Source organism: Strix uralensis, chromosome 4 (genome assembly GCF_047716275.1).
Source record: "Strix uralensis isolate ZFMK-TIS-50842 chromosome 4, bStrUra1, whole genome shotgun sequence".
NCBI classification, from domain to species: Eukaryota; Metazoa; Chordata; class Aves; order Strigiformes; family Strigidae; genus Strix; species Strix uralensis.
Window position 1 is genome coordinate 79,666,751 of NC_133975.1, and position 27,295 is coordinate 79,694,045.

The following is a 27,295-nucleotide window of genomic DNA, read 5'->3' on the forward strand; positions in this document are numbered from 1 at the left end:
CAAAATGGGGGGGGGGGGGGGGGAGTGTAGCTTGCTTCCCGTGCTTGCTGACACTCCACACCATGCAGACAGCACTGCATCACCTGAAGCAACTCTAGAAGAGGAGAGGGGGCAGAAGCTGAGGCAGAGCAGATTAAAACTGGACATAAAACTATGCTGGCATAGTATAGGTGGCTAAGCTAATACAATTTAGTGTATAACTTGCTGCTGCATATATTTAAAAGTTAAAGCCGTCTCCCTGAATGCAGAGAAAATCCTTCAGCAAAGCTCAGGGATTGGGTTTTCATCTGTGATAAGAGATGACAACAAGCAGTGGGAAAATATGTCAGTAAACTTGTTATTACTTGAGAAATCCTATTCTAGAAGAATTGAGATTTTTCTGGGAAGTTATTCTGAGTAGTTTTGGCAGAAATGAAGTGACACAGTCTTTTGGAAATGTCAAAGCTAATCATTTCAACTTCAAAGAATTGTAAAGGATGTCTGCAGTAAAAACAATGGAATGAAGAGTTGTAATAATCATTGCAGAGATGCTGCTACCTTCATGGTTACAAGAGTTTCTCAGGACGTGGGAGACGCAGCTTCACAAACCTGTGGAATACACTCACTGCCTGCATCTACATTAACACTCCTTGTGATTGCAGATATGGATATAACAAAAATATAACAAACCTGCAGGAGTAGATCTGTAGAGCAATTCAGCTGATGTGGAGTACCCGTTTGTCCACACCGTGTACCACTCGGGGGACTTTTGCTTCAGACTAGCTCAGGTCAGGCCCTTTGGACTCAGCCTCTGTTAGCAGTTGGAGCGCAACAGTGGTGCTTTTAAATTTACCTTCCTGTACAGTTTCGTCCATTTTGTGCACTCCAGGGTGGTTCTGGGATGTGCACCCTGGGACGTGGTACCTGGCAGTGTTAAGTGGGGGTGATCAGTGAGGAGCATTCCTCGCCTGAGCAAAGGTTTGTGCTCAGTCATGCCCTGAGGCAGGGGTCTGCAGCCCCTGCTGGCTTCAAGACAGGAGCAGATGCTGCGTTTTGTTCAGTTGGTCTATAAAACCGTACCTCTATACCTGCCAACCTTGTCTAGCGAATAAAGTGAGGGAAGGTGACTTGAGCAGTTAGCTCTGGCACGCTTTTTGGTGAACATTCAAGTCCTATTCAAAATTCACGCTTCTTCTGGAGAGATGTTCTATTGCAGACATTAAAAAAAGCACTTGTTTTTATGAAGACCTGCTCTTTGGTAGCAGTGGTGTCCTCCTTGCATTGTATTTTAAAGAGCACACCAGTTAAATTTTAATAACAAGCCTTTGTGACCTTGTCAAGAGAGCAGCACTGTGATGTTAATTAACTTCAGCCCATCTCTTGCTTTTAACAACAAAAAATCGTGATGAGGAACATATACAGTAGCACAAGTGACAGGAAGTGATTTTGACTTTGCACAAAGTTTCCCTTATTGGTAATGTTCCCTTAAAACACAGTGTAGTCACCTGCTTTAATTACACACTCTTGCAGCTCCAACACGGGTGCCAGGAGGCCGCAGAGGGCTTCACCCCGGGCCCAGGCCCCACCGCGGGGCTCCCGCTTGCGCGTCGCGGAACGTTTCTTGGAGGCTCTGGGGCGGCTGGTTCCTGGGCCGCAGCCCGGCCCCCGCCATGCCCCCCCCCGGTTCTCCCGCCACCCTCCCTCAGCGCTGGGCGGGGCTCCGCGCTCCCTTCCCGCGCTTGGGCGGCCCCTCACCTCCACCGTCGGGCGGGCGCGCGGGGGGAAGTGACGTCACTGAGCCCCCTCCCGGCGTCGGGGGGCGTTGCCAGGGCTCCCTCCACGCAGAGGCGAGGCGGCGGTTGGCGCAGCGCACGCGCTCCCGCCGCGCCGGCCGCGGGGCTCTCGCGAGAGCGGGGAGCCGGCTCGGTTCCTGGTTGGTGGGCGCCCGCCCGGAAAGCCGGGGCGGCAGCGGCGACAGCAGCGACGGGCCTCCGCCGGCGGCCGCGCACCGGGCTCAGAGCCCCGCTTCCCCCCAGCCCCAGCGGCCCGGCGGCCGCCCTCTCTTCCGTCGGACGCGCAGCTGGGCGAGAGGGCGCGGAAGCCCGGGTCCCGGCGGAGCATCGTCTTGCGGCGAGGATCATGTCCGCCGGGCAGCAGGCGCCGCCGCCACAACCGGACGAGCTGCCCGCGCCGCCGCCACCGCCGGGCGCCAACAGCGGCGAGGCCGCGGGGACGGCTCCCTCCGCCGCCGGCCCGTCCAGAGTCGACACCGAGATGGAGGTCAGGCGCCTTCCCCCGGTGGGGACACCCCCCCCAAACACACGCGCGCACCCCCCGCCCCCCCCCCCCTCCCGAGGGCTCGGGGGCGCAGCGGCGGGGGCGCGCCCGGCTGCGCGGCGGCAGGTGCCCGCCATGAGGGACGGCGCCGGCGGGGCGTCCCCGGGCTGCGGGAGACAATGGAGGGGCGGGCGCGGGGCTGTGCCGAGCGCGGCGGCGCCTCCGGGGAGCTCCCGGGCCCGGGCGGGAAGGAGGGAGGGCCGTGGGGCCGGGACACGGCCCGGCGGTGGTTAGGGAGGGGGTGTGGGGGGCTCCGACCCCCGTTCCCCCTAACGGGCGCCGCAGACGGGCCGCGGGCGTCGTGTTCCTCCGCCGGCTGTTGCCGTGGGGACCAGGGGAGGGGAGGCCTCGCCGCCAGGTCCCTTCGTGTGTGAGTATCTTCTTTGAAGCGGGGGGGGGGTGCTCCTCTCGCATCCGCCCGCTTTGGGGGTGGGGGCTTCATCCTCCCACCCCTCCGCACACACGCTGCTTAAGCACAGAGGTTTTTCTAGGTTCGTTACCCGCTTTTTGAAAGTGGCCTTTTCCTCCTCTCCTCCCTCCCTAAAAAGCCTCCTCATCCCAGCCGCAGCCGCCAGCAAGTCCATCTTCTAAAAAACTAACGTTTTCTGTCTGCCGAAGTGGTTCAAAACTTTTTTCATTTGAAGGGAGTTTTTTTTGGCAACAGGTGCTTATTCCCGAAATTTCAAGGGATTTGAGCGATTGCCTGGAGATGCTAATTTTATCGCAGCATTGTTTCTTTAACGATCCGAGGAAACTGGTTGGTCCTGCTTTCAGCGCTGGGTGTTTTGTGCTCTTGAGTCACGCTGTATAGTCCAGCCTACTTGATCTAAATAAATTTGCAAATACCATATTTCTGGGATGAGCAAGTAGCCAAAGCACTGTGGGTAATAAGTCCTGCTCGAACCTGCAAAAATAGGGCAATTCCGGGCTGGGTGAAGCGCATGGAGGCTGTGAAACGCGTGCTCTTGAGGTGCTCTCCGTGCAGGCTGAGTTAGTTCCTTTTCCCGTGGGGAAGGGGTTACCTTGCATAAAGGGAAGTTGCGGTAGAAATAGCTGCTTGGAAGTCCTGATCACCTGAGAGACTGCTTTTCTTGCTCTCCAGCTAAATTGCAAGGTTTTGTCATCTTTGTTGCACGTGACGAGATCGGGTGGGTGCTGCTGCGCTTCTGTGCTTGGCGCATTAGGCATTTGAGGGGAAACGTGAATTTTGTACAGAAATTCAAACAGTCCAGTGCTTATGCTCTCTGGTAGGTGGGTGTTGGCCGAGTCCAGTGGGAAATGAGTAAGAAGATTTGGGTATGAGTTTAAAAGATCTTTAGCCATAACTTGTTATGCTTAGCTCTTTCTATTTTGACTGGTGAACAAAACGTTTCTACTAGGGTTCTTCTGTTTCCACATGCCTTACCTGCCTGTTTTATGAGGAAATGCCCACCCACAAACATCCCGTGTTTTGCCTGCCTTTGTTTCATGTTGTTTCTTACTTTCCTGTTCCTTTGTTCTACACTGGCCAGTAAAGATTGAATTTAGCTCAGTTCTTACTTGGCTCAATTAAACAGACAGTTAATAATGAGTTTGAAGGCATCTCGTTTGTTTCCTTTTCTCACCCTTTCAAGAATTATTTTGTAATAACTGCCTTAGCGTGGTTCACTAGGGAAGGATCATCCCGTTGTTTTTTGTTTTAAGAACAGAAGACAAAATTACACGTGGGACGTGATGGGGAAAGAGTTAACCTAGTAACAGGAGAGACAAGGATAAAAAAGCCCTGCTCTGAAAGAATAATTGAAGGCAGTATGTCAAGGATTTGGCAGGAAGGGGGGTTGAGGGAGGACTGCCCCCTCCCAACCAACTCATTTTTCTGTTAGTAGTGGTACAATTATTTGATTTAGTAAACTAAATAGGGGGAAAATGCAGTTTGTCTAAATTCCTACTCTGCTTGCAGTCCAGGTTCTTACTTAGACTTGTTCCCTTGATACAGAGTGATGAAGGATTGGGGTAATCTGGAAAAAGGAAAAAAACTTGAAACTACTCTTGCTTTGGGACCTGAGCTAGTTCTTTCACAGCAGTCTCCAGAGCTAGCTTTAGGAGGGTTTGGGCTCAGCACCCCAGAAGCGGCATGCTGAGCTCCTGGACCACAGCTGTCTGTCTCATTCACATTGATGTGATGCTTTAGTGATGGAGCTAAATCGGATTACAGAAATCTAGCTCTGTCCCCCACCCTGTGGCAGGGATCTTTGATCCATCTCCAGGTAATTTTACGGTAAGTAATAGAAAGCTGACTATATCAAAGCAGCAAAAGATGGCTGTGCCATCTGATGTGGATAGATAATAATTTGAAACAAGCTTATTTTCCTTTTCATGGGTATCTTCCCGTGTTCAGAAAATATTTTTTTTCTAATTCTTTTTCATCTCAGGAATCTTTTGATGATACATCACCAGGAAAACAAAAAGAAATCCAGGAAGCAGATCCTACGTACGAAGAGAAAATGGTATGTAGTATTTGGGACTGTGTACAGCTATCCAGTACTTAGGCAACTGCTTCAAACAGAGTTTAGTTTTCTGCTTGTTTGAAATCTCTTAACTAGGTTTATAAAACTTTGTCTAGTTACTCAAAAATGTTTAAGTAACTTGAAACCAAAAAATATCCAGAAAAAAACCCCTCAGACCCTCCCTTCTCCTTTTTAGCATTTTGCTCACTGGTCCTCTACTCTTTCTCTATTTCCACTGTAGTCATTTGTGGGAATAACTGTTAAATGTGTTTTGCTGTTTCTAGGAAGTATAGCCCTAGCAGTTCTGAGGTGCTCTAGATTTACAAGAATGGTGTAATGGGAAATATTCAAATGTTTTAGGGGAAAAAAATGTAATGAAAAGTTGTCAAGATGCTTTTGAAGTTATCTATAGAGTTGTCCTTCCTGTAAGCAAGGGGGATTATGAAAATTTGAGTATTCACTTTCTCAGTCAGAAATGGAAGGATTATCTAGGAAAGCGTCCATGAATAAAGGGCTACTACCTTACTTTCTAAATGTATGGAATCAGCTGAAGTCTAGGACATTTTTTATATCACTGTTGAATATGGGAAAATAATTCCAAACTTACTTTGAACTGCAGGAGTAGCGGTCCTTTGTAGGAAAAGTATATTGATTTCGATTTGTGGGGGTGAGCAGCAAAAAGAAGGGTTTGGCGTAAGGCTTTGAGCAGGAACTGCATTTTTCAGTTGAAATATGCTTTAGTAGGAGGACTTCAAAATAGGCAAATTCTTTCAAACAGTACGGTTTATGAGTCAAAGTAAATAAAAGTTAGCTTTCAAAATTCACAGGAGGCTGAGGAAAGGTTTGCTGTTTAGGACAAGTGCTGACTGTAAGCCTTGGCCAACTTTTCAACACTTTCACTTTGTCTAGACTGAAAAGGAGTTTGTTAGCTTTTTCTGAAATTTAATTTGTTCTTTGTGAAGCTCTAGTTAGAGTCCTCGAGCTTTTGAAGACAGGTGATTCTGTGCTTCATGGGTTAGCTAGGAGAAAACTTACTGTTTTCCTTATTTTTAGTTTTTATAATATCCTGAATGTAAGAGATGGAGTCGTTCACTCCTCGCCATGTCATTGCATTTTCTTTCTCTGTTTCTCCATTTTCCTTTCTTCCTGTTTGTAATTCCAGTGTCTCTGACTGCATGTGGAATTTCTTCATAGGAAAGTGAAACTGTTTCTTATAATTTGCTGCTTCCTGTGTTGTTTCTTCTTGCCGCTGAAAATAACCCAGCTAATTTCTTTGTGCTACTTCCTGGCAAACTGAAGAAAGTTGGAGTTGTCTCTTCTAGTCTCTAGACAGGCATGATTACAGGGAGGATTGTGTTTTATTGTCGCAGTAGTTGGAAGATGCACTGAAGAAAACGGGGAAGGTTCCTCTGTTGGTAGAATGATAGCTCAAGGTTGCAGAGTACAAGCAGTTCTTGTCTGTGTCCTGTCTACAAGATGCAAATGTTTGTTTGTCTCTCAAAGGAATGTAAATGTTTGTTTGTCTCTCAAAGGAACGTATGTTCCTTTTTACTAAGAAAACTAACTTCCTCTAACTGTGCAAGTTGCTAAATACCAGGTTATGTTGTGGCAGTTGGCAGAATGACAGAGTGGTTGCTGTTAAGCTCAGAACTGGTTTTTGTCTTGATTGTCTGTTCTAAAGCCTTGATGTGGCCTTGGGAAGGTGTGTTGAATCCAAATGGAACCTTTCTCAAAGGAACTGAACCTTTTAGATACAAATATTGTCTCCTGTGATCTTTTTTGCACAGCAGAAACAGCAGCCTATATCAAAGGGGGCAGTCTGACAAGTTAGACTGAGCATATCTAAGAGGTCTCTGCTGCTGAAATAGGCATTCTGGCTTCTACTATGGGCTCTTCTGCCCACTCCACCCCCTTTCATGCCAGCTTTTTGCTTATCTGACACCGCAGTGAGGTGGTGTATCTCACTGAGCAGGCAAGAAACTAATGTGGTAGAAAATATTTGTTGCCAGGTTGATGAGATGAACGAGTTCATTGAACGATGTTGTGTGTGCTGGGTGGGGTTAAATTTCTGAGAGTGGGACCATCATTTTAGATAGGAAAGCGTTGTTAAGGGGACTCTGGCCTTGTCTGGTGACACTCATGCAATCTTTGTGCCAAAGTCAGATTTCAGTCTTAGCGCAGATCTGTCTTGCAACTTTGATCTTACTGTGGAGCAAAGGCTAGCCTTGACCCCGAAAAAGAATATTGGATCTGTCAGCAACAGTTATATTGTTGATGTTAATCATTTCTTCTTTGTTGTTGTGGCTATTTATATACAGAAATGTGAATCTGTATTGTTTAAAAAGCATTTGTTAGCTTTTTCTTTTGAATGAATACATACTGTGATGTCTCACACTTGTTCCACTTAATTTTTCTTGTCAACAGCAAACAGACAGAGCAAACAGATTTGAGTATCTGTTGAAGCAGACTGAGCTGTTTGCTCATTTCATTCAGCCTGCTGCTCAGAAAACTCCGACTTCCCCTTTGAAAATGAAGCCTGGACGTCCACGAATAAAGAAGGATGAGAAACAGAATTTACTGTCAGTTGGCGAGTGAGTGATGACATGTAGGCCAGCTTGTACTGTAATTATGGATTTTATTGTACTTTAGAAGCGTAAGTTAAACTTGCTAGTCTTTTGTCCTATTTTTGGTGTGTGTTTTATGCTGTATAATTGTGGGGTTTTTTTTTCAACTGCCCACCTGTAAGTTGAGGGTTGTTTAAGAATTCTAGGAGTTACAAGAATTTTGTGTTGGTGGTAAAGCACTATCATGATTAAATGTATTCCAGCATGAAGAGAAGCGGGGGCAGAAGTGTAGAGCATTTGTGGCTGTAAGTTGTAAGAGTTCACGGAGAACATCAGTATGCTGATACTGCATCTTAGAGGCAGCTTGAAAATCAGAAGTGTAGAAATTTGGATTGCCTTCATCGCAGCTCATATGGCTACAGTATATCTAGCATTTGGCAGATGTTCCAGAGCTCTTAAATACAGTGTCATTCCCTGTCCTGTAGTTAAAGGCCAGCACTGACGCACACAATTTATCCCTTTCCCGTCACTTTGCTCTAATATTTGAGCCTGCTAAAAATGTGCTCGTCTTATTTTATTAAAACGATAGTGGCTCTAAAGAGTTAAAAAGCAGCATTTCAGTTGATCAGCTGCAAACGAGTTGTTTTGAAGAATCTTGCTGGAAGCTTCTTTGGGTGTTTGCATTCTGTACTGCAACGATGTCATATTTAATTTTGGAACAGTTTCACATCTTTTCAGTTTAGCCAGAAACTTACTTCTTTCTTGCACTTTTTCAGCTACCGCCATCGTAGAACAGAGCAGGAAGAAGACGAGGAGCTGTTAACAGAAAGCTCCAAGACAACTAATGTCTGCACTCGATTTGAAGAATCCCCATCATGTGCGTTTCGTCGTCTTCTTTTTTTGCCCCTGTTCTTGTCCTTCAAAATGTTGTTCAAAATGAAGTTTATTTTTATCCTTCCTAAGGACAATGAATCAATTCTGGGGGACGGGAGAAGGAGGAAAAAACCCCAGCACCGGTCTAATGGGACAAAACGTATTGGCGAGGGACTGTTTATTTTCAGTCAGGCTAGAAAGATGGTCCAGTGAGCCTTGCCCTTTAGCAATCCAGTTGCTATACTTTAGTTACTAGGAAAGAGCTAGCTGTTTTTAAGTCTGCCATCTTACAATTTTTATATATGTAACCTATCTTCTGATACAATTTGAAGTACCTAACAGCTTCCAGTTCATTTAACAGAATTCAGTATTCTGTTGTTTTAACGTTCGACTGTGTTCTGATTTGGGGGGTGGTGATAGAGTTAGAATTTCTGTGTATTTTGGGTTCTTGCAGAAAATAAAGCTGTTAGAGCGGCTTGCAGAAACAAAATTAACATGTCACTGTCTCCAATCTGCATTGTCCTTGGAATTTACTGCATGAAATTTGCTACTTGGTTTTGTTCTGTAGCTTAGATAATCAACGTCAGCTAGCAGGCAAGGGATGGTGAAATTCTGTGTTAAGTTTTTACAGATCTTTTAGTCTGTATTCTTTCATATCTTGTAGATGTTAAGTGGGGAAAGCTGCGTGATTATCAGGTCCGAGGACTGAACTGGCTTATCTCTTTGTATGAAAATGGCATCAATGGTATCCTGGCTGATGAAATGGTATGCACCTAGCCCATGTTTCTGGGGACTTGTGAACAAATGCGATACAATACAATACAATTTTAGTTCAGCTGTATATATGGGGGTTTTAATAACACAAAATGCAATGTATAATTTTCCAAATCTTCTAGTGTATTTTAAGTCACTAATGTTAAAAGTGTCACAGGTATCTTAGTATAAATAAACTGTGCCAGCAGTTTAAGAAATAGTCATATCAAAAGGGAATCTGTCAACCTTTAGAAAAGATAAAATTTGTTGGAGGGGAGTTGTCCCATAGAATGACGTGTCCTCTATTTTTTTTTCCTCTATAAATTGCAGCTATTCTGTAGTTATTTCTGCAAAAAATACATGTTACAGTATTCTCAAGCTGCCCTTGTGAAGAGAGTGTCGTGTATGAGAAGAGCAACAAATGTGGGAACACTCTGTTGTTGTTAGGGTAAAATGCAGATAGCAGGATATGAGTGTCCTATATGGACTGATCTCACAGCAAGGGCTACTCCAGTGGGAAATCTTCTGCAAAAAATGATGCAAAGATAGATGTAGCCAGAGAGCTGTGTTAAAATTTCTTTCACACCATGACCATGGATATTTCAGTCAGCACTGGCTGTAGTAGCTTTTGCTTCTGATTTTGTTCTTCTTCCCTGAAAGAGAAGGGATGAATGCAGAAGAAACTGTATTGGTTCATCAGGCTGATATGTTTTTGTCCTCTCAGTGATTTTAGTCGTATCTGTTTTTCATAAGGAGCAGATAAGGAAAACCAAAAATCTACTTTTATTTCAGTATATTGCATTTCTCATATCTTCTGGTAATTTATTTTCTGTGTAATAAAACCTCTTCAAGATAACTTAGAAACAAATGAATTTAAATTACTGTTCAGTAACAAGTTAAATTTCAAATATTTTCTTTGACATAAGTGCTTATGATTAGAGGACTTTTTTTTCTGAGTGCAGTTTTAAGTGGAGCAGGCTTGTTTTAACAAAAACTTTGTCACTGGATTTGTCATCTTCCAAAATGCATCTTGCGTTGAGGAGTTTAAATATTTACCATTAAACGTTTTTTGATTCGTTCTTAAATATTAATCCTTTTGAACTTATTAATGCCTTTCACACAGCTTGTAAACAGTTTTCCACATCTTACACTAGGTGGAATGTGGTTATTTTGAAGACAAAAACTTGAACTTTAGAAGTAAAAATAATGTGCACTGATGGTTTTTGGGTTTTTTAAATCCCATGTGTTTGTGTCATAATCTTTTTGAATTACTTAAATGATATGAGTGATCTGGTTTTTGCATGTCTTCCTCAGTTTTGTTTTAATTAAAATTATATGCTGAAGATAGGAGGTTTTAAATATTTCTGTTGAATAAAGAACAGAGCCCTTAAAGTACTTCTAAAGAAGCTTAGTATTTGTTTTCTTCTTTGACATATGCAGCTGTTTACATTTATATTGGGCTTTCTTCTTGCAAGAACTGACATCATGTCGTAGCCTATAAAAGCCTCCTTACAGGGTTCTTAATTTATTCACTTTATTTCAAGTTTAAGAGAATGCATATGTCCAGCTTGTAAAGTTCGTTGACCTCTAAATAAATAATATGAATACACCCTAGTCTACAGAGCAAAATTTTATGAAATAATGTTTTCTTGCACTTCTAAGAATGTGTTTTATTTGAAGGGTGAGGCAAAATTCTAACTTTGTAATCCAAGGTTTGAGAATGTTACTTTTAGTTGTTGTTTTGTTTTGGGGTTTTTTTTTTGGTAAATTAAATGGGGGAAGCCATAAAAGGTTTTCCTAACCAAGATTTTGATGACGCTTGTGAGTAGCACTGTTTTTAATATATCTCCTCACTTGTTCAGTCTGATGTGTCTTCCTTGTTGTACTCAGAGCTCACTCTTGGGTTTCTTTTAAAGGTGTTTCCTGAGAGATTTTTTTCTTCTGACACGTTAATGTCTCTTACAGGGCCTTGGAAAGACACTGCAAACAATTTCTCTCCTTGGGTATATGAAACACTACAGAAATATTCCTGGTCCTCACATGGTGTTAGTTCCTAAGTCCACTCTACATAACTGGATGAATGAATTCAAGAGATGGGTACCTACACTTCGAGCAGTTTGTTTGATAGGTGACAAAGACCAGCGAGTAAGTTTTGATACGGTTGTTTTTCCTGTGTAAATCCACCACGTGATCTTGCTGTACTTCACCTGTACCTTTCATTCACAGGGAAGGATATTACTTGGATCTGTAGTGATCAGATAGTAAGACCTATGAGTGCTACCTACTTAAAATATAACCAGTTTAGAATTCACACATATGTTGCCCAGATATCGCTTCATCACTTTACACTCATAATTTCTTGTCCAGAGATTTTCCCTCTCCTTTTGTGAAGGCAATACACTCTGTACACCAACAAAACCTGCTAAACCTTAACATAGGAAAATGAAGCGTTTCGTGTAAAGTGCTGTCATTTGTATGAATATCTAAATCTGTAAAAAAGTAATTTATTTTCTACTCGACATAGTACAGTACGTTGTATTGACTGTAACAGCAGCTCTTAAGAGGATTATGGGGTCTGTCACTAAAGAACTGTTTTCTGAAAATAGTTGTCAGCTTAATGATGGAGGGGGCAAGGTCGGTTGGTTGGTAAAAGTGGTATTCAAATGGATCTTATTTGGTGTGAATTTTGTCAATTGTAAAAGAAAATATTGTTCAGTCTGTTATGGCCTTACTATTTCAAGCATTCCCTTCTTGTAACTTCAGTGTCTGTTCTTTGCTACTTTTTTTTTAGCACGGCAAAGAAAACTTAAAAAACATGGAATATGATGATACATCTGTAGATTTGTCAACTGGAGTTACCCATTTATTTATGGAAGGAAGAGTGCCATTAAACTTCTGCTTTTGTCAGCAGACTTTCGTTTGTTTTTTTATTCTAAGGACATCTATCTCTATTTTCAGAGTTTGTTGGGTTAGAAATTTACAAAATATTGATGAAACTTTAAATAGTTCTGGAGGTCATTGGTCCAGGTCTGATATCTTGTGATTTTTTTAGTGCATCTTTCTGGAATCCAAAAGTTCTTATTATTTCTTCAGTATATTTCCTGCTTATGAGTTAAGTTCTGCATTTCGAATTCTGACAGATTACCATGTCCGCTTTTAACCTTGGATGTTAGCATTCTAGAAATCGTTCAGTTAGCCAAACAAAGTGTGCTTGGATTTATTTTTTATAATCAAAACCTACCATTTTAAAACTTAAAACAAAAAAGAACCCAAATCGTACCTACAGAAAATTAATTTTGAGTTCTGATCTTCTAGTTCAGCTTTTGAAAACCTCACACGTGTAGGTAGTCATCTGCAGTTTCCAAAGTCAGAAGTTAGAGCTGAAATCCTTTCTCTGCTCTGCCCCCAAGGGTTTTAGCATCTTCAGCACTGACAAAATTGTCAAGCTTTACAATGGTTGTGTGTTATAATGCCTCTCTAATTAATTTTATCTTTTCTTTCAAATTTAGTAGCAACATTGTTTTAAAATTTTAACAGTGCTAGTGTGTTCCTTTTGTTTTAGATTTGACAAAGCCTCAGTAACTGTCACCTTGTTGTCTAGGCTGCATTTGTTAGAGATGTGTTGCTGCCTGGAGAGTGGGATGTCTGTGTAACATCATACGAAATGCTGATCAAAGAGAAATCGGTATTCAAAAAGTTTAACTGGAGATACCTAGTTATAGATGAAGCCCACAGGATTAAAAATGAAAAATCAAAGGTAATTTATACTTTCACTGAAAGAGAGATTTGTGGGGGTGTGGGGACTAGTAATTTTATATTTGCTCGTGTCTCAATGTCCTTCAGTTATCAGAAATTGTGAGGGAATTCAAGACTACAAATCGGCTGCTATTAACTGGAACTCCACTTCAGAACAACTTACATGAACTCTGGGCACTTCTTAATTTCCTTTTGCCAGATGTCTTCAACTCCTCTGAAGTAAGTCTTCATTCCTGCTAATCAAATTAAATTAACTTTGCTGGTTTTCCAGACTTGAAAATAGACCTGAATATGTATAGTTAGGAGTATCAGTTACTGATAACGGTAGATTGACAGTTAGAAATGTTTCCAGAATTGTGAAGTATAGTAGGGTAGACTATTTTTCTCAGCTTGGCCATTTTTAAGGGCTGTTGTGAGCTTAGCAGATGTAAGAGGTATTTAAAATCACAATGTGAAGATGATCCCCACTGCATTTCAAAATAGGTTTAAACATTGAATGGCTAAACCAACTAATTCTGTTCTTATATTTAACTATAAGTTACCTTATTGTTTATCTTAAGACTTCTTTCCTGTGAGTTGGGAGATACGATATAATGAGCAATAGACTTCACAAAGTGAAGGATGTGCTTAATTGTGTTGATGAATTGGGAGTGTAACATCTGTAGAAAGGGAAGCCTTGTGGTGCATTACACCAAAACTTTACTTTTTCCTTTTCATTTTTCATCAAATGCTGCAGTAGTATGCTTCTTCCAGATGGAATTTGTCCAGTGGAGTGATATGAGTGAATCTTTTTCAACAGAAAAGGACTCACATATTGAGTAATTTTTTTTTTTTTTTTTTTTTTTCCCCCCCCCCAATGGTGTGGAGGTTTGTGGGTTTTTTGTTCTGTTGGGTTTTTTTTGGAAGATGGTCTGTAATAGAGCTTTCCATAAAAATAGACTGAAGAGGGTAATTTGTTCTTTTACTTATCGCCTGCCTAAGAGAATCACTTGAGTTGTATTTATTCACCATTGTAATGACATTGCATCTTGAAAGGAAACCTCTTACATACCAATGATTTTGTTGATACAGGACTTTGATTCATGGTTTGATACAAACAACTGTCTTGGGGATCAAAAGTTGGTGGAACGTCTCCATATGGTAAGTCTTTCTGCTTTTTGTGTGTTACATTTACCTAAGTTAAGTTCTAAATAATTCTTCTAATGCTGCTTGTGACAGAATATTAGGGTTAGATAGCTTATTCCTAAACTATGGTAGACTTACCTCCTCATGTGAAAGATGATTTTGGCCCAATCTTTGAGTCTTCCAAAGAAAGCACCCATATATACCCATGTATAATAAATAACCTGTCCATATAGACTGCTTTTTCAGATGATCTGGTAATAGGTCCGGGGTTTGAACATTCAAGATAGAGAATATTGGCACTGCTTTTGTCTGTTGACCCGTTCAGTGTTTCAGTTGCCAAAGTACGTTTTACGATTCAATCTCTTTCAGGTGCTACGACCATTCCTTCTACGTCGCATTAAGGCTGATGTAGAGAAAAGCTTGCCTCCAAAGAAGGAAGTTAAAATTTATGTGGGTCTCAGTAAAATGCAACGAGAATGGTAATTCGCATGCTTGACTGTGCTGTGGTTAACGCTCAGAGGGAATGTGCTGCTTGTGACTTGATTATTGTGTGGAACTTAATTCCTTCTGGTGTACTCCCAACTCATACATGTTTCCTTGTGATGCTTTTGTGATGACAAAACCATGCGTATCGGGGAGAGCTACCTGATGAAATGAGGGGGAGCTTTTGATTATACTTATCATTTAAAGAAAGGCCAACTTTGTTTTAGAGTTACAAAAGTTTTTTCTTTCTTTGATGATAGGTATACGCGAATCTTAATGAAGGATATAGATATACTGAATTCCGCTGGGAAGCTGGACAAAATGAGACTGTTGAATATTCTCATGCAGCTGCGAAAATGTTGCAATCATCCATATCTGTTTGATGGAGCAGAACCTGGTCCACCTTACACAACAGATATGCATTTGGTCACCAACAGTGGCAAAATGGTAGTATTGGACAAATTGCTACCTAAGTTGAAAGAACAAGGTATGCATCTCATTGTTGTTGTTTGAGAGTTGTTTGGTTCGATGATAAAAATGAGCCAGTGCTTGTTAATGTTTCCGTGTATCCTGAGCAAAAGCCAGCACACTTTAGCCGGGATTATTGTTGGTTTCTAGCGTGATACCATAAATAGCTGATACAAAACCAATTTGTGAAGTGCCTTCATAAAGAATTGGATCAATAGTCCATTATGGCTTTTTATGATGGTGAAGTGTTTTGGGTTTTGTTTTTTGGTTTTTTTTATTTTATTTTTATTTTTGTCCCAACTGAATTGGGACCACAGAAACATCAGTTGGTCTGGGCCTTAGGTTTTCTTTCTTAGCATTATTAGCTGTTTGAAACATAATCATGTGGTATTTCAGCCACTCCTTTGATTTGCCATGAAGTACCATTTCAGATTCAAAGTCTTCATGTAGGGTTAAAGTCAAATCTTTTGTGAAATGTTGGTCTTTCTTGCTGGGTATGTTTTTGAGCAGCACCTGAGTTTTTTTCAGTGAATTCTTTAAGGCACACAAACATGGGGGAACACTCAGTCATTTTAAAGTTATTTGATGGTACGGACAAAGCTCTGGAATACATTACTGTAAAACTCAGTTGCCACAGAATTTTTTACTCTGAAATAAATTCTTAAGTCATTATTTAATGACTTAATGAAGTAACTTGGCTAAAGGAGTGGAGGAAAGTTTGTGACTAGGAGACGCTGCAGAATAATAAAACCAAGTCCAAACCTCAGCCTTAGGTAATATAGAAGTACCCTGTACTTTGTATCCAGGTATCATTCAAGCAGCTGTGGCGGTACATGTCATTGTAAGACTGAAAAAGAAGAATTCAGTGGTTACTGTGCTTTTTTTGATCTTGGTTTCTTTCTGCTAAGAGGCTTCTTGTTGAGATGTGGCAATTAAATCGGCCTGGTCTTAAATCAAGTGATCGACTTAAACAAAAGAGAGTTCATTATTAGACCTTGAGTCCGAAGGATGAAAAAATCATATTAAGAGAATATAGAGGGAAGTGGAAGGTTTGTAATAATCTGTGTTTTACTTAAATCTCTCAAGTCGGTTGGAAATGGTTGTGTGTGTATATCCATACACACATTTTTTTGGAGGTTCTTGGCAGGTAAGTAAACTGACCATTCTTTAAGAAGAACTTACTTCATTTCTAGATATCTAAATCCAAAACAAATACTTAAAAACTTCATTCTTTACACTCCTTGAAGTGTTTATATTTGTGTTATCATCTTACTCTGCTGTGTCTGGGAACATTTTGATAAGCAGTACAACAGAAAACAGAAGGAAAAAGGCAGCCACTAACTAGACTCTAATATGCAGCAGGACAAGCAAGCTCAGGAGCCTGCCAGTTAGTAACTAAACAGCTCTAACAGCTGTGAATTCAGTCTAGCACACTCCAGTCACTTCTATTGTTATCTGGAACCCTTCAAGCCCCACGTTGGGCACCAAAAAGGACTGTTTTGGTTTAATCCCAGTAGGTGGCTAAGCCCCACACAGCCGCTATGATAGCAGTGGCTGCAGCCCTGCGTTATATATTGGGTTCTGAAATTCTTAACTACTTTCCTTCTTAGTATGTGGAACTGCCCTCCTTCCCTTTCTGGTAATGCAAAGTTGCAGAGTTTGATAAATCTTAAGCTTTGGTGAAAACAAACATAAGAAAGCTTTTTACCGAAACAGGTTCAAGAGTCTTAATCTTCAGCCAGATGACCAGAGTCCTTGATATCTTGGAAGATTACTGTATGTGGCGAAATTATGAATATTGTAGACTGGATGGACAAACACCACATGATGAGAGACAGGTATTTAAAATTTCGAGTATTTTATTTAAGTAAAAATAGTACTCGTAAAACATTTGGTTCAACTGATATGTTCCTTTTATTTATTTAGGCATCTATTAATGCGTATAACGAACCTGGTAGCTCAAAATTCGTTTTTATGTTGAGTACACGGGCAGGAGGTCTTGGAATCAATTTGGCTACTGCTGATGTTGTAATTCTCTATGATTCAGACTGGAATCCACAAGTAGATCTTCAAGCTATGGTAAGAATCCAGATGGAAATTATGTTCTTCTTTCTCATGGAACTTTCCTAGAAATGTGTGGCGTGATGTAGTATTTCCAAAATAAATTGGTATTTTTCCTGTTTTAGCACAGGAGTAGTATTTGTAAGACTAATTTTCAGTTCCAGTGCAGCTTCCACTGTGTGTGGAACCCTCAGTCACTTTCGTGCTATACAATGTTTTATGCAGTGGGAAATGCTGGGTATATGCTACAGTACTCTTAGTAACATTTAACAAAAATAGCCTACTTTGTTTTTTTAAAAAAAACGATGATGTGGCATGTTAATTCCAAAACTATAAAGCTTTACTTCTGTCTTGAAAGACAGAAAAAAAGCGAGAAAGAAAAGCTGAATTAAACTTTTCAAAAACTGCTTTTATGGTGGTAAACAAGCTCATTTTAGCAACCATCTTTTCTTTTTTTTGAAGTAGATTTGCATGCATCTCTAACCTCTGGACATACCGAGAACACTACTGATCACATAAGAAAGTAAAACTATTTAAAAACTAGAAGTGTTTTTTGACAAATAAGGCCTTTCAGTGACAAATCTTGGATATTTCTTTTTAATTATTTCAGTTAAGCTATAGATTCTCAAGTATTCTAGCAAAAATTAGTTCAAAAGAATGATGGAACTGGTGTCTGGAAGCTAAAGTGAGATAGTTCCAGCTACCACTAAAGGTGTATGTTCAGAATACTAATTCTCACAGTGGTTAATGATTTGCCAGTCAGGTGAGGTGGTGCATTGTATTTTTCTTGAAATATTCATGGCACAACTGGACGATTTTGAAAAAGGGAGCTTTTGGTCAGTACAGAGATAATTTCTTAAATACTTTGATTTTACAGAAGGTTACATAAGGTCAGGAGCATCCAGTCTTCTCCCCTGTGTGATTTAACAAAAAAACCCACACTATTTTTAGGTGTGACATCTAGAGATGTAGTCATTGTTGATTTTATTGAAAAAAACGCCACAAAACTTGCAGTGCAGATAAGAATGTGCTATCGTGGGAAGTCATATTTAACTGGATGTTTATAAAGATTTAACTAACCTATGCTATTGTGCTTTGTAAATTAGTATGTTGAAACTAATGAGAATTTGAAGACTAATCATGTAGTCATGCTGAAAACCAAGTACTGAAATTTTGGTACCTACTTTATGTTACTTTTTTTTTTTGCCTAGGATCGAGCACACAGAATTGGCCAGACAAAGACTGTTCGAGTGTTCAGGTTTATCACAGACAATACAGTGGAAGAAAGAATAGTGGAACGTGCAGAAATGAAACTCCGACTAGATTCCATAGTCATTCAGCAAGGCGAGTATATGACAGCAATTTGTTTGTATATATGATGTGATTCTCTTCTTTTTTTCACAACTTGTGAACTATGGTGAAAGCAGCTAGTAAGAATCAATGGGAGTGCTGCTTTTGCCTCAGCTGAACTCCAAAGATGGAGTGCAAAGGCCTGATCCACTTGAAAATCTATTTTACTGTAGGGGTAGGCTTTTCCTCGCTAACTTTTTGATTAGCTCCCTAGTGATACATTACAGGCAAGTGGATACAGTCAGATTTTTTTTATTTTTTAAAGCACTATCCTTTGAATGGAGAAATTAATGCCTTTTTTTAGTAGATGGGGAGAAATGATGACAATGTAACCTTCTTGGTTGGCTTGACTGGAATCAGTAACTTTATTTCTGAAAAAATGATTCAATAAGGTTTAGTCTGGAACTTGTGAAAACATGCACCATAACAAAGCCAGTGTGGAAGACCTCACATCCAAAATGAGGTTTGTTTGAACACAATTCATGTATAATAAAGCAAATATATGTGATCCCTGGCTAGATTTTGCTCACTATTTTTTTTTTCTCCTTTGTTTTTTTCTTCATTTGGAATTTCCTTTACTGAGAAAAAAGGCTATACCTTTAATGTGGAAATGTAAGGGGGAGGAAAATCATGTATTTCTCCTTCCATAATGTAAACTCTTTGGTTAGTTGCTATCCTCCAATGCTTTTATCTTCAGGAAGACTGGTGGATCAAAACCTGAATAAACTTGGGAAGGATGAAATGCTGCAAATGATTAGACATGGAGCGACACATGTGTTTGCCTCAAAGGAAAGTGAAATTACAGATGAAGATATTGATCACATTTTGGAAAGAGGTGCAAAGAAGGTGAGATGAAGTTTAAAAAATATAGAAGCCCACTTGTGAACTTAAATTTGATGGCAAGATAGCATATCCCTAGATGATAACTTTATTGTGAGATGGAGAGAATAGTAGCTTTGCTATTGAGGGTTTTTATTGTCAAACATGTTTGGGTTTTCTGCTGTTGTAAATGAGATGGTTTATAATTAAGTACCTTTCAAAATGGCTCCCGTTCTTTTCTCTCTCCCCCTTCCAAGACTGCGGAAATGAATGAAAAACTTTCAAAGATGGGTGAAAGCTCGCTCAGGAATTTCACAATGGATACAGAGTCCAGCGTGTATAATTTTGAAGGGGAAGACTACAGAGAAAAACAGAAGGTTACATTTAAATTTCTTTTGGAGGAAAGACCGGAGTGGTGTGGTTGAACCATATTTATTTAAGAAGTGTTGGTTAAAATATAGTATAATCTATGAAAATAGTTTATAAGTTTTATTACTTATTTAATGAAGTAGATGTAGAGCTAAGTTTTATATAAACTTGTAGGTAGTCTGAATATTTTTCAAGGCTAATATTTTTTGGGGTGGTGGGATTTGTTTTAATAGATGGCGTTTACAGAGTGGATTGAACCACCTAAACGGGAAAGAAAAGCCAATTATGCTGTGGATGCTTACTTCAGAGAGGCTCTTCGAGTCAGTGAGCCAAAAGCACCCAAGGTGAGTTGCCCAATTGCATGATAAAAAGCTGAAAGTGAAAAATTAGTCTTTATTCATAAAAACTGCTCTATTCACTTTTATAAATTGGGAGGCAATTTAAATTTAGAAAACTCCAAAGGACTTGAGACAGGCTTCTGTGAGAAAAAAAGAGCGGAATGAAACTTGTAAGATGTTAGGAGGGCAAGACCAAGGCGTTTCTTATTTTATTTTTATTTAAGCAGCTGTGAATTTTCCTTACTTGTGGAAGATTTCCTTATTGCTGCTCAGAATACCTGAACTTTGTTCAAGGGGATGCATGTGTGACTCGTTCCCCAGCCTCTTCCTCCTTCCAGAAGACCCTCTCCCCTTTTCTCACAGGTCTTTTACTTTTAGAATTCTTCATGGTTGTAGTTGTCTCTTGCATGGTGTGGCTTTTTGTTTGTTTTTTAGTTAAGACAGTGCACTTTTGTAACAATAAAGCCTCTTTTTTTTTTCCCCCTCATAAACTGAAGTCAGTTATTACAAGCAAACACATTCTGGAGTCAAATTTCAAACTTTGTATGTATTTCAGGCACCACGGCCTCCAAAACAGCCAAATGTACAGGACTTCCAGTTCTTTCCTCCACGCCTGTTTGAACTACTGGAAAAAGAGATTCTTTACTACAGGAAAACAATTGGATACAAGGTAATTGAAGAATTCACACCTTGCTACAGTTTACTGCAACAGTAGGAGAATATGTACTTGTGCTGCCTTTCACACTAATTTAAGTAAAATCATGTTGAGCTGAACAAATTATTAGTTCTGTTAAAGAGAAGAGAGGCAATTATCTGTGGAAAAAAACAAATTTTACAAAATGCAATCCTTTCAGGTACCTCGTAATCCTGATCTTCCAAATGCGGCCCAGGCTCAAAAGGAGGAGCAGCTTAAGATTGATGAGGCTGAACCTCTTAATGATGAAGAACTAGAAGAAAAAGAGAAGCTTCTAACCCAGGTATAGTTGGCTCTCAAGCGAGGAATCTGAAATCAGCTGAAGCTTGCTTTTGTTTTACAGTGTTATAGGAACATTTCTTGGTCTTTGATTCACTCATGCCACAGTTAACACAGCTGCAAATTTTGGTTCATACTGAGAAGAGGTTTAGCTTTTGGTTTTTTGTGGGCCTGGATACCTTTGAAGAAGATGCACCAGATGATTAGTTACTGCACTCAGATTCTGGTGAATCTGATCTATGTTCTGTGTATTTTAAGCCTAAAGAGCAAGAACTAGCCCAGTGACAAGAGTCTGGCTTCCCAAGTTTGCAGTGACTGTAGGCTGTGACATCTTTCCTCAGCTGTGTGACCTCACAGACCAGCTGCAGAGCTGAAAATGCTACTTAAAGCATATTTTCTGCCAAAGTATCACTGCCATGTGTAAGTGAGTCCTGCAGGGTGAAGGGTCAGTTTGCCTAAATGTGACTGGTAGTAGATAGTGTCCCTCCCTTTAAGAGGATGTAAGCTGAATAGGTATATAATTGGGTAGCACATACATTTACATTTAAGTTATTTAAAACAGGTTAATGGCTGTTATGCCTTATTTGGGTATTACATCTTCACGTTGTATCTTGCAGGGGGTGGAATTAGAGGACAAGATCTCTTGTTTGAGTAGTAATGCACTGGAACAGTTCACTATTAAAAACAGTGTAACAGTACAATCAAGTAAGCTGCGGCTAAATCATAACATCGCTGGCAGAATGTTTTTGTAAAAGTTATTGCTAATATGAAATTAGGCTATTTTGGCAGCTGATAATTTCAGTGTTACTGTTTCTGTCTCTACTGAGCATCATCACAAGATGGCTTTAGTCCTGAGTGAAGGTGAGCAGGGAAAAAGGCTGATGGCATCTGTGAGGCACTTGGTGGGCCTTGTCAACAAAACCAAACCATTGTAGAGCCTATTGCTTCACTTGAGGGATTTTTCTTCTTAAAAAGTGATCCCGTGTTCTCTTTCAGAGAATGTTGGGAGGAGGGGTTAATTTATGAACTGAAAACTTTTGTGCAAAACTAGTAGGTAGGTAGAGAACCAGTGCTAATCATTACGCAGTATTTAGATGCAGAGACTACAGTGACTGCAGTATAAAAACAGTTTTTCTACTAACCTTAAAGTGCAGAGGAAGCAGAGGTTTAATACTGTTGGAATGATGGAAGTGTTACTGGCCATTTAAAAAAAAAAAATCTATTGAAACAAACATAGAACAGGACAAATACTGAACTCCTGTGCAATGTTTCCTTTTGATTGTTATAAAGGGATTCACTAACTGGAATAAGAGAGATTTTAACCAGTTCATCAAGGCTAATGAGAAGTGGGGCCGTGATGACATTGAAAATATAGCAAGAGAAGTAGAAGGAAAAACCCCCGAGGAAGTCATTGAGTATTCAGGTAACTTACTTTTTGATTAGTCAACTCTGTGAGTTCCATATCTAATGCTGCTTTCCTAGTTTGGACTGCCTATGAACATGGTCACATCTTCTGAGAATTTCTTACACAGCTCTTGGAGACTTTCAGGGTAGAATTCGGTACTGACGGATTTGGGATCTACTGATCTAGATTTTACCATGTTTAGTCCCTGCATAATTATTAAAGCTGTGCACGGAAACTGTTACTGACCCACTTTAAATATCATAAATCTACTCTTAACTGCATAGTCTTCAATTCTTGTTAATTTTTGCAAAAGAAAAAGCTGAGAAACAATGCTTAGCTCGAGAGATTTCACTTTTCCTTGTATTTGCCAACCAGTAGTTTTCTTGAATCTTTACACCTTTACTACCTCACCCTCATCAAGAGTGGGATACAGTAAACATTATGTGACTGCATGTATAACGGCCATTGGTTTTTATAACTTAAGTCCACTTGGCTACTCACCTCTGATGTCTCAGAAGTGTTTTCTACTGTAAGGCAGCTGCAAGGGCCCAGGGCTAAATTTCTAAATGTATATAGTAACTTACAGATGTGAAAAATTATTTTAAAAATGCTTTTATTTAAACACCTGTCTTTTAGACACTTGCTCTTGTCTTCAGCCACTTGGTTGCCCTCTCACTTCCCTCTGTAACAATGTATTGCTGTTATATCAGTTTACATTTGAAGAAGGTTTTTTCTTTGAGGAGATCGGTTTTTGTTAGCCATTCTGGCTTGTATCGCACCTTGTTTAAACTGAAGACTCCTATATCTACCGCCTTCAAAATAGTGTTTGTAATACTGCAACACATGATATCAGGAAGTGAAGGTTCCTTACCAGGTAAAGGCATGCCTATTCTCATACAGCAGTAAGTTCTGGTGAAAGGAAGTAACAGCTAACATGCTTTTTTTTAAGGTGAAAAACCCTAACTTTTAAGATGCATGATAAGAAACTAACCAATTGTTCTGTTCTTAGCCGTGTTCTGGGAAAGATGCAATGAACTCCAAGACATAGAGAAGATCATGGCTCAGATAGAAAGAGGAGAAGCCAGAATTCAGAGACGAATCAGCATAAAAAAAGCACTTGATACAAAGGTATCTTTGCTGTGTTTCTTGCTTCCTTTATTTGAGATGGAGGACTCTGTGTCTAGCCAGTGTGACAACCTGTTGGGCATTGTACTTGCCTCTTTTTGCATGTTCCTCAGCAGTTGCTTCCTATAGCTTTTCCATTCTATAGAAGTGCTGTCCTGGCTAATAGCTGTGATGATAACTTCAGGTATGGCCCAACCTCCTGTTTGTAACAATCATCTTTATCATAGGACAAACAGTTGATAGTGCCATATAACAAACTCCCAGTAACTACATGCTTTTTGAAGAAGCAGAATTTCTTTTGGACCCATGTAACTGAAAATCCTATATTTATGTTTAGAGCACTTAAAAAGGGATGACTTACTGAGCAGAGGAGGTTTTTGTTCTGATCTGTTTCACCAACCAGGGTTTGGTAATGAACAGGTTTGTAGTAGATTAAGACAGTGTATCAGAACTTCCCCCCTCCACACACACACTTCAGGTTTGACTAGTTAGTTATCTCTTCTAGGGAAGTCAGGGGAAGAACAGGGTCTGACTCAAATTAACCAGAATGCAGCTGAACTGTGTGTACAGTCTTGTGTACCCTTTTTACTCTGATTTTGACCCCTCCTGAGGATTTGTATGTTAAAAGGATCGCTGCCATTTGAAGCCTGGCAGATCTTGACTGTTTTCAAATGTAGTGACAGGTCTGCAGTCTGCCGTAAATCAAAAGATCACAAAGCTGTGTGTTGTCTAAACCAGAATTTACCAGTTGAGATGCATCTAGAACCCACAGTTCCTTACATGTGATGACTTAGCACCAGAGATCATAAAAGATCTAGTTTTCTAACTTGGAATTGTTCATCTGCCTATCTTCTTGTCATGTATTCATGTATTTCTTTCCTATAAAACAGTTCCATGCTAATTCTGAACTATTTCTTAGTTTTATATGATCTTATTTGTTTTGTTTAGATTGGCAGATATAAAGCCCCTTTCCACCAGCTGAGAATATCATATGGTACTAATAAAGGGAAGAATTACACTGAAGAGGAGGACCGCTTTCTAATCTGTATGCTTCACAAGCTAGGATTTGATAAAGAAAATGTCTACGATGAATTACGACAGTGTATCCGAAACTCTCCGCAATTCAGATTTGACTGGTTTCTGAAGTCCAGAACTGCAATGGTATGTCTATTAATCTGGTTTGCTTTTTGTTCATAACAACACAGTCATACACCAGGCTAATCAAATAGCTTCTGAAATACTGAGGTATGTGCATGTGCACAATATAGTAAATTTGTATAGACTTTCCAAAAACTCTACTGGATGGCAAATGCAGTAAACTAACAGGTCTTAATGGGAGGAGAAATTCAAAATTCCAAGGTACCATTTTTCAAAAATCAACATGAATTTGAGTTAAATACAAACATGTTTTAAAAAGCAAACATATGCGATCAAATCCATTCCTGCCAGACAGTAGCTATCAAAAAATATTCCTTTTTTGCTCTGCCAAGGCACTACCTACAGGCATTTCTAATACTATAATAGGATTTTTACATTAAGTCACTGCCTAATGTAGTGAGTGACTATGTTGTGCAATTTAGGAGCTGCAAAGGAGATGCAATACGTTAATCACCCTGATTGAAAGAGAAAACATGGAACTGGAAGAAAAGGAAAAGGCAGAAAAGAAGAAACGTGGACCAAAACCATCTTCGGTAAGATTTAAAAAGGCATTTCTGTGGTAAAGCTCATTTGAAGACAGGGTGCTTTTCTCATTGTCTAGGAAAAGTGGTAGCTAAAGTTATTTAAAAACAACAACAATAAAAAAACCTCCTAGGGCAATGTTAAGAGCTGCTTAAAGTTCATGCTGTCATTGAGCTAGTATGGTTGTGGATGTCAAATAAAGGAAAATAAGTTGAGGTTCTAAACTGTAGCTCACACATGCTTTGGAGCAGATCAACTTGTTACGTTTTGGATCACTGAGTTGGGATCCAGCATAGGTTTACCCTGGTAAAATGAACCAGAGATTTATTTGGCCTTTTGATTAATTTTTATCCCTAAAGAAATGATAAGTTTACGACTGAGGGATACGTAGGCGATGCAGACCGTTCATTCCACTCTGAGAATGCTACAGCTTGTGGACAAGCGTTCCCGTGTAGGCTCTGCTGTCTGCCACCACTTCCCTCGTATGGGGGGTTGCTCATGAAACGGGCTTCTAGAGTTGGGAAAACAGCACAGATGCTTGACTGCTTTCTTTGCTGACTAAATTCAAAGGATTGCTAAATACACAGGCCTGTTTTGTAAAGGCAGTACCAACTTTACCCATTTTGTTGCCTACATTTGTTGTTTGAGTAGTTGTATCAAAAACTTAGACACACAGCTTAATTTGCAGATGTGCAGAAACCAGTAAAGAGTGGTGGATTAATAAGTCTCTTAGAACAGTTCACAGAATATTTAAACAGGTATTTAGAAATACCCTTTCATAAACAGGAAACTTTATAACATCCTTATTTGTTTCTATACACTTTTTACCTCTGTGAAATCGTACTCTTCCAAAACTGGAAGAATACAAAACAACAGCTATCCTGAGGAGCATGTGCGTATTTGCCATATTGCAACAATTGCAATTTATCACATTTTAAAGCTGCCAGGGTGTAAATCGTCTCCATCTGCTTTGACTTGAAATGCATTGCTTGCTTACAGTCTTTTTGTATCACAGTAACTTACTAAAAAACTTACCTTACAGGCACAGAAGCGCAAAATGGATGGCACCCCTGATGGTCGTGGAAGAAAAAAGAAGCTAAAGCTGTGAATGCAGAATTTTTCTAATCACTAAATTTAAAAAGTAGTTCTTTAATTTACGGGTCTTCATAAGATGTACTGTATAATGCTCAACTATATGTCATTAAAGGACATCGGGTTCATCTGTTTACTGAACTAGAAACATAGTACTTAATGTAGTTTCACTTTTTTAAATGCAACAGCTGTGCTGAATTTTTTTTACCATTAACACTTGAAGTAATAAATAGGCTTCATTTATTAATAAGGCTTCTCATGACTTTTTTTTCCTTAATGTTTTCACTCGGATACCTATTTGTTTAGTCATCCCCCAATGTTTTTTTTGTCTTAGGGTGTTGTGAACACTTTTTCCATTATGATCAATAGAACTATGTAGTTGTGTTTTCTTGTTACAAGTCACCCAGTCAAACCCCATTTCTGTAAATTCTGTACCTTACCTTTATTGAACTTAATTTTTCTGCACGAATGGTTTTGCCATTAGTGGAAAGGTCAGGTATTTACCTCAAGAACTAACAATCAGCATACGTACAGACTGGAACAAAATTATAACATTTTTAAGCCTAAGAATGGTAGAATTGTTTTTACCAGCAAACAGCAACAAGTCAGAACAGAAAAGGTAACAATATATAAAAATAACCTGCTTAAATGCAGAGACAGTCTTGATTACTGTGAAAAGAACTGGTGCTGACTCTGGGGTGCAAGACTGTAATTGTCTGGCAATCCACACTGTTCACTGAGCTAATCAAACGGCTGTGCACCAGCGTTTCCTACACTGTCCTTCCTTTTCTATGTATCTGGCATAGAATAATTGAGATGAAATTAACTACGTTACAGGGCATCTATCATCTAATGTAGCATAATTTTGGGATTTACTAGGGAAAAAAACCCCACAAAACAAATGCTCAGTTTGCATTGAGTAATCTTTGCTGGTTTGGCCCTTTTAAGAACACATATCAAAAAGCATCAGTGTTGTGTAAACTGGGAGAAATGCATCCCTGAAAAAAAATCTGCTTTTTGGAGCTTAAGTATTTAAGCAAAACAGGACATAAGAAAAAGATCAGATTTCACACATGTAGATTTCATGTACAGCAGTACAGTTCTTACTAGTACATTAAATTAGTTTTTATTTGCAGGTGACTGAGTTGCAGACACCAGCTGAAAACAGCTGGAGTAACCACACATTCTTTTTAAAAAAAGTCAAAAGAACTTGGTATGTACAGCAGAATTAAGAGCCAATCTACACCACTTTACAAGTT

General features: G+C 39.8%; 1 protein-coding gene across 2 annotated transcripts; it reads left to right on the top strand.

Annotated features, from left to right (window-relative positions):
• Positions 1-1,898: 1,898 nt before the first annotated feature.
• On the top strand, positions 1,899-26,286 carry SMARCA5 (SNF2 related chromatin remodeling ATPase 5). Of its 2 annotated transcripts, none has more exons than XM_074867392.1 (24): positions 1,899-2,259; positions 4,728-4,802; positions 7,227-7,393; positions 8,143-8,243; positions 8,904-9,004; positions 10,958-11,137; positions 12,594-12,749; positions 12,836-12,967; positions 13,820-13,888; positions 14,243-14,352; positions 14,617-14,843; positions 16,541-16,662; positions 16,751-16,903; positions 18,097-18,233; positions 18,937-19,081; positions 19,312-19,431; positions 19,657-19,767; positions 20,318-20,431; positions 20,616-20,738; positions 22,025-22,157; positions 23,149-23,267; positions 24,213-24,425; positions 24,845-24,955; positions 25,987-26,286. In XM_074867392.1, the coding sequence occupies exons 1-24, from the start codon at positions 2,119-2,121 to the stop codon at positions 26,050-26,052; spliced, it is 3,126 nt and encodes a 1,041-aa protein (XP_074723493.1). In that variant the 5' UTR covers positions 1,899-2,118; the 3' UTR covers positions 26,053-26,286. The 2 variants fall into 2 exon arrangements, with proteins under 2 accessions (XP_074723493.1, XP_074723492.1); XM_074867391.1 differs by lacking the exon at positions 1,899-2,259 and adding an exon at positions 2,549-4,573.
• Positions 26,287-27,295: the final 1,009 nt, after the last annotated feature.